The sequence below is a fragment of the Pipra filicauda genome, unplaced genomic scaffold, assembly GCF_003945595.2.
Source record: "Pipra filicauda isolate LSUMZ 115617 unplaced genomic scaffold, ASM394559v2 scaffold337_size785800_pilon, whole genome shotgun sequence".
Lineage (NCBI taxonomy): Eukaryota > Metazoa > Chordata > Aves > Passeriformes > Pipridae > Pipra > Pipra filicauda.
The window spans coordinates 576,031-588,862 of record NW_024104462.1 but is presented as its reverse complement, the minus strand read 5'-3'; the positions used below and the strand labels follow the sequence as shown (position 1 = coordinate 588,862).

At 51.0% G+C, this 12,832-nt stretch overlaps 1 protein-coding gene across 3 annotated transcripts in view; it reads right to left on the bottom strand.

Moving 5' to 3' along the window:
* The window catches only part of DNAH9 (dynein axonemal heavy chain 9), a 189,392-nt gene that overhangs the window by 157,522 nt on the left and 19,038 nt on the right, over positions 1-12,832 (bottom strand). For 2 of the 3 annotated variants that reach the window (XM_039384055.1, XM_039384056.1), the window contains 7 exons: positions 12,117-12,339; positions 9,484-9,650; positions 8,281-9,151; positions 5,866-5,996; positions 4,421-4,547; positions 1,218-1,370; positions 160-285 (listed from right to left, as the gene is read on the bottom strand). In XM_039384055.1, coding sequence (XP_039239989.1) covers positions 160-285; positions 1,218-1,370; positions 4,421-4,547; positions 5,866-5,996; positions 8,281-9,151; positions 9,484-9,650; positions 12,117-12,339 — 1,798 coding nt within the window. Of the gene's footprint in view, positions 1-159; positions 286-1,217; positions 1,371-4,420; positions 4,548-5,854; positions 5,997-8,280; positions 9,152-9,483; positions 9,651-12,116; positions 12,340-12,832 lie in introns of those variants that run through there. The other variant, XM_039384057.1, reaches the window with a different exon arrangement.

The window sequence follows — 12,832 nt, the reverse complement described above, 5'->3', positions numbered from 1 at the left end:
TGCCAGGAGAAAGGAGAACTCGCCCTTCCTCCTTCCTGGACAGCACAGCAGAGGCCAGAAACATCCCCAGCCATAGCCAGAGGCCACGACTGAAAGCAGGGAAGGGCAGGATGGAAGGGGAAGCCACACCCCACCTTTCCCAGGAGCGCTGGCAGGTACCTGGGCAGGGTAGTCAAAGAGCCATTGCTCCCTCGGCTTCTCCTCGTAGGCCGTGACAGCCGCCGTCATCTCGTCCCTCACCGTGGCCCTCATGGTGTCCAGCAGGTGATTGAGCCACACCTCGACCTGCAGGAGACACGAAACCTCGGGAACAGGTTTGCTCCTCCTGGGTCATGAGTGGCCCAGAGAATGGGAGCAGCAGCTCAGCTCTGCAGTCCAACATGCCTCTGTCCTCCTTTGGACTGCAGGACTCAGCCAGTTCTGCTCCTGCAGGATCAGCATCTCTTTCCAGACACTAAGGGGACACGGTAGGTTTTGTGGAACTCCAGCTTTAGGAGGAACCAAAATGAACTCCACTGAGGAGCAATTTAGTTCAGCATGTTCCAGCTCCAGGCCATGACAGAGTCACTCGTGGGACTGAGCACAATCTGCCAGCAGCAAGAGAGAGCCTGGGAACACAATTCCTGCTGAATTTAGTATTTCACAGGCAAAGCCCTCGCTGAGAGGACAGTTTAAATGCCAAGCTCCATCACCAGGGAGCTCAGAGCTGGTATTACATACTTTAGCTTCTTATAATAGTCCATGGAGAAAAGTGCAACTACAGGGACAGAAAAGCTGAGCAGTAGTTTGATTCTTAAATTTTGCACTTCATCCTAAGAAAGAAGAAAGATCTGGAAAATGGGAAAAAACCCTTCTCTTTCCAAAGGTAGCCGTGCAGAGGCACTATGGAATAGCTTAATCTGTTTTCAATATGCTTCCCTTTTCCAACTGAGAGGGTAAGAGTAACTCTCAAAACATCTTATAACAATTAGAATAGAAAACCCCTCCTTTGCACTGTGGGCTGGGCCACCTCTGCCCCACTTAGTGAGGATCCATCCAGAGTGGGCCTAGAGCTGTGGTGTAAGGAGGGATTAAAGTTACACAGCACCTCTTCCAGATTTTCTCATTCATAATGGAAGAGCAGTGAAGCTCTACAGTGTCTTGGCCACTGATGCCACCCAAGGGGTAGAAAAGCAGATTCCACAGAGAGTTTGAACGCACAAGGCCCTCGCTCTCACCTGCCCACTGCAGTCACAGGGTTCACTGAAGGGGACATATTCCTCCTCTCTGCTGTACATTCCCAGGCCAACCTTCATTGCCTTTTGCTCAGAGTCCACTTGGAATTTCACCTTGGCCAAGCTGTCAAAAAGTTTGGAAAGATGACGTTGCACCTGCAAAAAGAATTGTATAAATAAAGTCACAGAGACAGGACAAGCAGAACTGAGGTCACCCTGCATGTGACAGACACAGCCACGTTCACAAAGCAAGGACTTGGAACAGCACTTGCCAGCACCACATCTCCTCACTCATTGCCATTATGCTGCAGTACAAGCCTCTTGCTGTCTCTCTCAGTACCTCCACCTATTTCTACCTCATTTAGATAGACATGCCTTAACAAATCCTGAAACTTCCCCCACAGGAGAAAAGCTCAGAAACCATTCAAACATCACAAAATTCTCTAGTCCCAATTTCCCTTCATGTAGTGCAGAGAGATCTCCATCCATTGCTCCACCTCAACCTGTTCTCAGCACACTGTGGAGTTTTCATTAAGAATCTTTCTGCTTTTTCCCTCCTAGAAATCAATTTTGCACTGAAGAAAAGCCCTGGATTTTCCTTCATGGAGAAACCAGATTTCTATTTCTGCGTAAGACATAGGATAAACAGCTCAACATCCCACACAAAACCCCCACCTTGACCAAAAGCACTTTTCCAGAAGGAACAGAATGATTCAGTCCTGTCCTGTTCACACCTGGATGAGTTTGCAAAGCCAAGGGGGAGACACCAGAAGTGCTGCTGAGGCTCCCAACACCAGCAGAGCAGGTCACTGGTGCTTCTTCTAGAGCAGGACATCACACCCAGCTGAATCCCTGTGTGTTACACACCACTGCAGCAAAGGCAGGTTTCTCCAGGACTGGTGTTCCCATGGGAAGGGTAGGTCCCAGAGCTGTCCCAGCCAGGTGAAGGGCCTTGATTTGAAGGCGTGTGAGGACACTGAGGGCACTTGGTGTGTTCAGCTGGAGAAGAGGAGACTGAGGGGAGAGCTCAGTGCAGTTCCACCTTCCTGGGCAGGCAAAGAGGAGGGGCAGGGACTGAGCTCTGCTCTGGGGGGACCAGGGACAGCAGCCAGGGAATGGCTGGAGCTGTGTCAGGGCAGGCTCAGGTTGGATCTCAGCCAAAGGTTCTTCCCCCAGAGGCTGGTTGGGCACTGCCCAGGCTCCCCAGGGCAGTGGGCACAGCCCCAAGGCTGCCAGAGCTCCAGGAGGGTTTGGACAACACTCTCAAGGACAGGGTGGGATTGTTGGAGTGCCCTGTGCAGGGCCAGGAATTGGACTCAATGATTCTTGTGGGTCCCTTCCAGCTCAGGTTGTTTTATGATTCTGTGACTTGTTTGTTCAATTCTCACTCACTGAGCCCCAGAGGATTCCAACCTTCCTCATGAGGTGGACACAGCTCATCAATCTTCTTACCTGTGATCAAGCAGGGCCCAATCCTGGAAGATGCAGAGTGGATCAAGAAGCAACAGGCACTCAGCCTCCTCCCAGATAAGCACATCTGCTTTCAAATCTCACATAAACCATAGAAACCTTTTCCTACATCTGGAAGTTTCTGCTCAGCAATTCCCAGTGTCCACTGCTAGCCCCTGGCCAGTCTCAGGGCTTTGGCTGTGCTCCAGTATTCGGAGCATTCCTGCCACTGGAGCCTGGAATACCCCTGACTCTGCCCCAGCTCAATATCCAGTTCAAGCGGATAAATATCATTGTGTATTTAATCCTCCTTTAGGAATTATCAGGCTTTAAAACTACAGTGAAAAGGCTGAGAGTGTATCCAGGTATGATCCCACTTGACATTTGCTTTGATTTTACTGCATATAGTTTTGAATAACAGAAAGTGCCAGGAATTTCTTCTTACTCCACAGAGCATTTCAGCACAGTAGTTTTCCTCTGCTTCCTGTGTTTTCTTTCTCTCCATTTAAAGTATCAATCAGCTGTGTATTTATGACACTCTGTGGGCTGAAATCACCCAGCAGCAGAAAACAGATCCAAGCAAAGTTAAAGTTTAGTGGCAACAACAGCATTTTTAAACCTGCCCCATTCACGTGCTCATATGAACACAGAAAATGAGGAAAAGCTTAAAGAAGGAGAGATTACTCACTACTGAAAGGTGGAATAAGGAATTGATTCCTTATCCAACAGTCTCCATTTGCTGTGAACATGTTGATTGGGTTTACACACCAATGATGCCTCCCAAACCAGGCAAGTCAGGGCACAGCATTGCCAAGAGAAGCAGCTGAGGATTCCTGGCACAGCTCCAGCAGCACCAATAACCTACCCCAACACTGCCATGCTCCATATGGAAAAGCACCCACAGGACTGAATCCTCTGAGCTCTGCCCATGGGGGATAGAGGTGCCTGACCCTTGGGAACAGCAGGAAGCCACTTCCTACAACAGGAAGGTTCCTACCAGTTCCTCCCCAGGATGGCCCAGCAATCCTCCCAAGACAGCAGCTGGAATGGTGTGTTTGGAGTGATTCCCCCCACCCGGCATTCAGGCACCATCCCAGGAGCCCAGCCTGGAGCAGAGGAGCCTGCTCAGTCAGTGGTGCAGAGGGTCAGACACACAGCCTGGCCCTGAGCCACAGCCACTGTCTGACCAGCACGTGCTTCACCCCCTCCAGGTGCTGTGCTTCCCTGCCCCTACGAGCAGGACACCCCAAAGCCCTTCGCAAGGGGGAAGGAAGAAGCAGTTACTAGCAAATGCCTTTTCTGCCCTAAGAAAGGGACCTTTCCAAGCCACCAGTGATCAACACTTCCACATTGGAATGACCAGTCTGTGGCTCTTCCAACAGCAGATGCTGTTTAGTGGCATCCCAGGTTGGGATTCAAGTTTTGGATGAGACCTTCAAGGTGGTTTCCTCCCACCTTGCTGTGTCCCAGCAGAAACAAACCCCCAGTTTTTATGGCACCAAAACCACAGCTCTGCTCAGTGCAGAGCTCCCAGAACCTTCCACAAGCAGCACCAGAGTTAGATCAGAAAACACCCAGGGCACGTGCTGCCTGTCCAGAATGACAGATGAAGATGAGCTGTGAAAGAATTGTTAATCCACATCAAGGTGGGAGAAAAAGTCCTCCAGAAAGGACACTGCAGAGTCTCAAGACTGCATTTTCCACTGTGACGCTCTTGACAGCTGCAAAATGCAAAGCTGATGCACTCCAAGGCTTACCGAGTGTGGGTTAGTGCCGTTGGAAAGAATATCCAATAAATCTGTGGAAGAAATGAAGTAAAATCTGGGAAAGGCCAACCTCTTCATGTCCAGATATTCAGCCAAAGCCTTCTCACACAGAGACAACCTGTGGAGACAAAGCAGATGAACAGAGCCCAGGACAGGGGGCTAAAGATCTTTCCATGCTTCGTGCTGCCCTTTGGCTTATCAAGCAGCTTCTCCCCACCATGGGGAAATCCAAGGCACGAGCTGAGCCTGCAGCTGCCCTCCAGTATTCCTGAACAGATCAACACAGCACTAAGTAACTCACAGTTCACTCTCTACTCCGGGGTCAAACACCCAAGAGCCAGGGCAGCCTCATAAAAAAGCAGAAACAGAGGTGGAAGAAGAGGTTGGAAAGATTTGCAGTCTGACCTACTGTTTTAGACAAGCTCTAAACTGCCACAGGTGGTTTCACACGGGGATGAGCATTTCCAGAACGGCTTTTATTCTAATGAGCCACATTTTAAAGTCTGATTCCAACCAACTCAGCTTTTTGTGTTTGCAAAGCATGAAAGGAAACCAGTTTGCTCCGATCTGCAAAATGAATCTTGCAGTGTTCACATGCTAAACTGCTGCTGAGCTTACAAAGTTCCTAAATAACATTCTCTGTGAGGAACATTGGCCTTATCCGATTGAAAATAAAATCCAATCTTTATTTGAAATGGAGAGCTGTTACTGCCAGAACAGCTCCACGGGAACTTTGAAGTGTGTTTCAGGTGCATTCATATGTTAAGTGAGCAGTGTCTCCGTCTCAGGACACTCAGGTCTTTCCCAGGGAGCTGTTACACCTTGTGTCACACACAGGGATAATTTTGTAAATTAAAGAACATGGGCTCAGCTCTGCTGCAGATATCATGGAATCATGGAATGGTTTGGGTTGGAAGGGACCTCAAAATCCATCCAGTCCCACCCCTTGCCATGGGCAGGGACACCTTCCACCAGCCCAGGTTGCTCCAAGCCCCGTCCAACCTGGCCTTGGACACTTGCAGGGATGGGGCAGCCACAGCTTCTCTGGGCAACCTGTGCCAGGGCCTCCCCACCCTCAGAGGCAGGATTTCTTCCCATTATCCAAACTAGATCCTCTTCTCACACCCTTATACAGCTATTTCAGACACTGTGTTTGGGTGGCAGTGAGGCCATGAGCTGTTCAAACCACCTGGATGGCCCTTAACGTGTGCAAATCAATAGTCAGGATGAGAATTTGCCCCTACACAAAGCCAAACTCCACTCAGGAGTTTCAGGGTGATGGGTCACAAGTAAAAAGACTTGAGAAAGGTCAGAAAGGCTGAGATTTGTGAATGCAGATAATGCACAGCCTCAGAAACAGCCTTGGAGCACAATATCAACCAACTTCTTAGAGCTGATTCCCTCTGACAAAATCCTGGGACTGACCTTCTACCTACCTCCTCTGAATGTCCTCCAGCTGTTGGGACAGACCTGGTTTATTGGTGGCCTCAACTACATTTGGGGTTTTCTGAACTTCATAGGCCAGTTCTTTAAAATCCACATCAATCCCTTCAAAGCACTTGGAGTCCTAAAAAGGGACACAAAGGACACAGTCACAGTGACACACAAATTGTGTGCTGAGGGATCCCATCCTCTGAATGTGGCTTTGGGATGAGGGAAAGCTCCTCTGCAGAGAGCCTTCTGGCCAGTGCAGAGGGGACCCCTCCTCCACTCTCCAAGGGCTCTCCCACCCATGTGCCTGGAACAAGTTCCCAATCAGGCCTTTGCCTTGTCATTGTATCCCACAGGAGCTGTGGATAAAGTGATCTGTGCAGAAGCCAATCCCTAGGACCACTCATTCCTACAGGATTGAATTCCCCTTTGAATAGTTCCTCCTGACTCTTCATCTCCCATTTTCCTGATCACAGCAGGGGAGATGCTCCCATATGGGGGAAAGGCCACCAACCTCATGGGTGTTCTGCTGCCCCCTTACGCCACACCGCCCATCCTGATGTGGGTGTGGTGGCTGGAAGAGCAGAGCCCTTCCTTGCCCTGAGTAGGGCCATGGAACCCCAGACCACCAGCAGAGGAGCTCCCTGACACCCAACAGAGACCATGAATTTCTGAAGCTAAATAGTGAAAAATAGATAAGTTATGTTCAAAATGTCCCTGCTCCCCCTTTCTTCCCAAGCTGAGCTTCCTGAGTGAGATAGGACACTGCATAAAAGTGCTCCCAGCTTTCCTGGGAACACTTCCACGCTAACCTGTGTTAAGCCCCTGTAGCAAGGCTGTGGCTGAAGTCATTCATGGAATCATAGAATAAAAGAATGGTTTGGGTTAGAAGGGATCTTAAAGATTATCCAGATCCCCCTGCCTTCACTAAACCAGGTTGCTCCAAGTCCGGTCTGGTCTTGGACACTTCCAGGGATGAGAATTCCACAACCTCTCTGGGCAACCTGTGCCAGTGCCTCAACATCCTCACAGGGAAGAATTTCTTCCCTAATATCAAAACTAAACTCGCCCTCTGTCAGTTTGAAGCCATTTCCCCTTGTCCTGTCCCTCCATCCCTTGTTCCAAGTCCCTCTCCAGCTCTCCTGGAGCTCCTTTAGGCACTGGAAGGGGCTCTAAGGTCTCCCCTGAGGTTTCACTTCTCCAGGCTGAACACCCCCAGCTCTCCCAGCCTGTCAGCCAGCTCCAGATGTGCATCCTGGCCCTGTCAGCACAGACTCCCCAGCCCTGGATGCATCCCAAGGAGGTTCAGCCTCCAGAGGATCTGAGCTTCATCCTCTGCTATGGAAGGGAACTGGCTACTGGTTCGTGGCACCTGCTGGGTGGGTGCTGAGGTGCAGAACCCTGTGAGATGCAGGTTAAACCATGCTGTGGTTTCTGACCCACCCCCAGAGAGCTGCTGGATGTCACATTATGCTGGCACACAGGACAACCCTTGGGGCTCTGGGACCAGCCCCTGGACACACAGTTTGGGAAGCCAGGTGTGCCCAGCACTCACCAGAGCAGAGGAGGAACAGCCTAAGCAGCCCAGAGGGAAGGGATGGGGACAGGGTGGGCAACTGTCAGGTGCACACCCTGTCTGGGGGCCAGTCCCCCCTCAGTGACACTGCACAGGTACAGGGACAGTGGGGACACTGCACCTACAGCTCACTCCTCAGTGAGCTCCTCCTCAGCACGGCTGCCAGGCTGGAATAACTCTGGAAGCTGGACTCAAAGCCAACCTGAGAGGTTCACCAACGACAACTCTGCTCCATTTCCCAAAGCAGGAGAGGGAGAAGAGCTGCCCTCCCCCTGCACCAGCACTGAAGGCCAGGGAGGGGATGCTGCCAGAGCTGCCTGGGCCAGCTCTGGTTTGATAAGTGGGCACAGCCCCAAGGCTGTCAGAGCTCCAGGAGGGTTTGGCTGATCCTCTGGGGCACAGGGGGTGACTCTTGGGGATGGGCCTGTGCAGGGCTGAGGGTTGGACTCGATGACCCTTGTGGGTCCCTTCCAACTCAGCACATTCTGTGATTGTGGGATTTGCAGTGCCTGAATAATTCTCCTGGTGCTCTCCCCTCCGAGGGAAGAGGGAACACACCTGCAGCACTGAAGGAACCAGCAGCCTCCTGCCCAGCCCCAGCAACTCTGTATTTGCTATGCAGCAGTGGAGGGAAGAAAATCAGCCTCTCAGCACAGCTCAGGTACAACCTGCGGCACAAAAACATCCCGTGGAACTACCACAGCACTAAGGGAGCCTCCAGGGAGAGAAGCAGCGGGAGAAAAGCCCTGCTTGGGGTAACTTGGCACTATAGATAACTCTATTTAATAATAGAGGCTCTTCTTCAATGCTTTCCAAAGAGGAAGCAGGATTTGAGGTTTCCCACCTGGGGCAGCTGTGCCCGGATATCCTCTGAGCCTATGAAGATGCCCTCCAGGTGAGACCACGTGCGCTGCACCTCGAACCAGAGGGAAAGGACAGAGTCGGCAGTGGAGAGTTGCCTCTGCCAGGCAGACACCTCCTCCAGGAAGAAAGCAATATATTTGGATGACATCAAATTCTGCAGCTGCACCTGGTTGTCTTCCAAAGTTTCAATGAGCTCCTCATCTGACTTCAGCAAGGGGATGCTGGTGCGGGAGTGAGGCTCGTACTGGAACTCCCTGGTGCTCCAAGTCGCTCTCAGCTCCTTCAGCACTTTCTCCATGCTCATTTCTCGTACTGCTTTGTCCACAATTCCATGGACCTCACCCTCAAATTTATGCAGGTTGAGCCTGAGGAGGTCAGCCAGCGTGGTGTCTGAGTCCATCACAAACCTCACACCCGTCACCTGCATCAGCTGGTTCCAGTGCCTTTCTCTGATGGCAGGGTTTTGAAGTTCTGCCACCGCCTTCAGGGCCGTCAGCATGTTCTTCACCTTGCTGTCCAGTCCAGTGAAAGCATCCCATGCCCTCATTTCTTTATCCAGATTCCGAATCTCTCTTGCAAACTTTTTACACTCCAGATCCATGTTTTCCACATTAATATCCACCCATTTGGTGGTCTGCCAGTCACTGAGGCTGGTGTTCACCAGGGAGATCATATCCCAGAGCTCTTTGAGAAGACACAGCTCCTTCCTGCACTGCTTCAGTTGTTTATATTCTGGCACCGTGACTTCAAACAGACCAGCTGATTCAGAAATCGAGGTCATGGCTGACTCCATCTGTTTAATCTCCACGTGCTTTGCATCCAGCAGTTGATAAGGCTTTTCGGTGTCAAACCTATAAATAAATGTTTGTTATTCATAAGTGATATTGTAACAACTTCTGAAGAAAACATAAACTAAACAGTGCCTCTGAGAGACATGGGAGAGATGAAAGGTCTGTAGTACACCTTGATGGTACTACATGGCACTACCGATGCCACCTTAAAGCAACGATGTGCCCTCAGCATCCAAACCACTAACACTGGACAGTGTTCCCAGGGACACCACACCCCAGGCACAGCACTGGGAGCAGGTATGGAAGGGCTCTGCATCCTCAGGACACGCAGAGATGAGCACATAGAGCTTTTTTTCCCTCAGGGCTGCCCTGATGGTATAACCTGTCCATACCTGAAGGGAGCTTCTCTCCCAAACCTCTCCCTGAAGTGGAGCTGTTGGGCGTCGAAGGCGGCGCAGCTCTGGCGCAGGGCGGTCATCTCGTTGGCCTGGAGAGGAGCCACGTGCTGCCTCACAGCCAGGGCCAGCTTCTTCACGTGGTTCCACTTCTCTGGCAGCTCCTGTGGGCAAAACAGAACTGCTGGGAGGCAGGACTTGCTGTTCAGTGTAAGATGTGCCTGGTCTGGTCATGGGTAACCACAGAACAGGAAAAGCAACAGATTCCGTGTCTAAGACTGTAAGAAAGTTTTGTTGGGCCGCCTCAAGTTGTGCCTGGGGAGGTTCAGATTGGATATTAGGAAAAAAACTCACAGAAAGGGTTGCAAAGCATTGGCACAGGCTGACCAGGGCAGTAGTGGAGTCCCCATCCCTGGAAGTATGCAAAAAATGTGTGGATGTGGCACTTGAGGACATGGTTTAGTGGTGAACATGGTGGTGGTGCTGGGGTGAGATCTTAAAGATCTTTTCCAACTTCAACAATTCTGTGATTCTATGGAAGGCTAAAGACACAATTTGGGATAAATATTCCCACTTATTCAAAATTTTGAACACTAATGAAGACCAAGACCCTACAACTGACTGTTCTGATTGTAAAAATATGTTCATAACCACTGAAGAAGATCCCAGACTCAATCCTGGGCTCACGGGATGGTTCAGTGCTCAAGAGAGAACAGTGATTCTGACATCAAGCCCATCAGGGCCTGGAACCTGCTGGGAGCAGCTGAAGGCAGGAGAATGGATGTGAATGCAAACTCCTCTGGCTTCCCAGAGCTAAAGGAACAGAGCCTGGGACGTTTACTGCCAGGAGATGTTACACTGGGAGGACTCCAGAAAGCCCTACAGGGCAAATCCCTCCAGGATGTATATACAGTATCAGTACCAAATGAGACTGGGTTCTTTCTCAGCTCTGCATCCAACTGTGAGTGCACAGCACTGCTGACAATCCCCCCTCCAGACCTGGCATTTTCTTCAGAAAGGGATTTTATTTCTCCTCACTGGGCCTCTCCAGCCATACTCTCAGCCCAGGCACTGACACCAAGGGCTCTGCTGTCCCCAAGCCCCAGTGCTGTGCTCTCCCCACTTCCCCATGTACTGTCCAAGCCTACAGGAAAGATTTTGGGTTTCTTTTCAGCCCAGTTCACATATCTGGGGAGATTAATGGAGACCCACCACCACTATGAAAAGAAGGGAAATAACTGAAGGCAGCTCTGAGGCAGCAGAGGTGACCAGAGTGGGGCTCCTGAAGGGTCTCTCCCTGGCACATCTCATTCCAAATAGAAATCACTATCCAGGACCACAGCAGGGCACACATGGAGCTGCTTCCTTTTCTCCTACTGACTACCAGCTCCACGCCCATCCATCTCCACAGCCACAGGAGCAGTACCTACAGGAACTACTGGTTTTCCCACCCTATACAGGAGCAAATCAACCATACACACACGTGTTGCTGCCACTTGCCAGAAAGGATAAGTGTTTTTTGTTATCTCCTGCATCTGCAGGGCTGCCCCACATCCTCATTTCTTCTATGAGGAAAATAAATCAGTTGTTTGAATGTACTTGCACAAACAGACACCACAGCAGCAGCTCTTGGGCAGAGGGATTAGCAGAGTCAGGTTCCAGCTTCATGCTGGACCAAGGATGCTGCAGCAGCCAGAACACCCATGCAATGCAGCCCTGCTGGTGTTCAGAGGTCTGCAGGACCCTGGGTATCTTTAGGACTCTTAACTCTTCCAGATTTGGTGACCGACCCCCCACAGATCAGGCTGCACAAGCAGAAAACCCAGGGATTGCTAACCCCCCTTCGGCTCCATCTGAGCCTGCAGCAGGGAACAGGGGCCTCTGCAAGGCAGGAACTCCTCCCCAGCGGCTCCTGCTTTAACCCTGTGCCCTGCACAGACCCCCTGCCCACAGGGGTCCACAGGGCACCCATCAGCAGGCAGCCACACACTTCTCCACTGCATCCCCTTGGCTGCTGCCAGTGCTGTCCCCAAAGCTGGTTGGGCACTTCACCATCATTACTAACCTTCATCTCACAGTCCCCTTTCCAGAAATGAAAGGAATTCCCAAAAGAAAACTTACTCATCATAGCCACATGTGAAAAGGTGCCAAAATACTTTCATAACCTGCTCTCAGTGATGCCCTCTGTGTAGGGCAGATCTGGTGGTTCAGACACAGTGGAGGTCTGAAGTCCTGTGAGAAGGCAACTGCTCTGCCAACATTATCCTTCCCATCTCCATCGTTGCTAAGAACCAGCTTATTTAAAAATAATTATAATTGAACCTAATTAACAGATGTATTTGAAAATGCATTAATTTTGTTCAAGAGTAATCGCTGGGAGTTGGAGCAGGCAATTCTATGTTTTTCATACATAACAAAAGGCTTAATCTCTGCTTTAAAAGAAAAATCTCAATATAACTCCAAAATTTAGAGCTATTAAGGCACATCCTGCAATAGCAAAATACTATCCACTGAGGCCCTCTAATGACAGGGAGCAGGGCCTTAAATATTCCTGCGATGCTCTTCGGCTCCTGCTGCCTTTGCCATCTGCTCCTTGGCAAACTGTGTGTCCACCACAAGTTCTCACCCACCTCCAGTTGCTGGTGGACTTCCCCTGGCACCTGCTGCTCGTAGGCCCTCAGCAGGTCAATGGTTTCCCTCAGGGGCTCAAACATGGCGTCGGTGGCACCGTGTCGCTCCTTCACGGCCAGGAGGTGTCCCATGACCTCCACGAGGCCGTTGTAATCCCCCTTCTCGACCTTCCTGCTCAGCCCTTTCTCAGCAGTTTGGATGAACTCCTCAAGGTCAGCCAAGCTGTGGAGCACAAAGCAGGGAGGCACAGAATCAGAGCAGTTCCTGTGGAATTAATATCCAGCCTTCCACAGGCAGCTGGGCTGGCAGGGACGGGGGCGGCCTGGCTCTCCTTGCCCACTGCATGCTAAGGGCAGCAGGACTGCAATTCATGCTCAAAAGGATCCCTGGATGTGGTACAGCTTCCTGCAAGGAACACAAAGACAGGTTGGGACTTCCCAGGTTGGGGACAGGGGAGCTGAGCAGGAGTGTCACAAAGACAGTGAGCTCAGGGGGGCTCTGGAGAGGTGCCTTTGAGAGGACAGTCTGTGCTGTGAGGGTGGCCCTGGCACAGGTTGCCCAGAGAAGCTGTGGCTGCCCCATCCCTGGAAGTGTCCAAGGCCAGGTTGGACGGGGCTTGGAGCAACGTGGGACAGTGGAAGGTGTCCCTGCCCATGGCAGGGGTGGAACTGGATGATGTCTAAGGTCTCTTCCAAACCAAACCATTCTATGATTC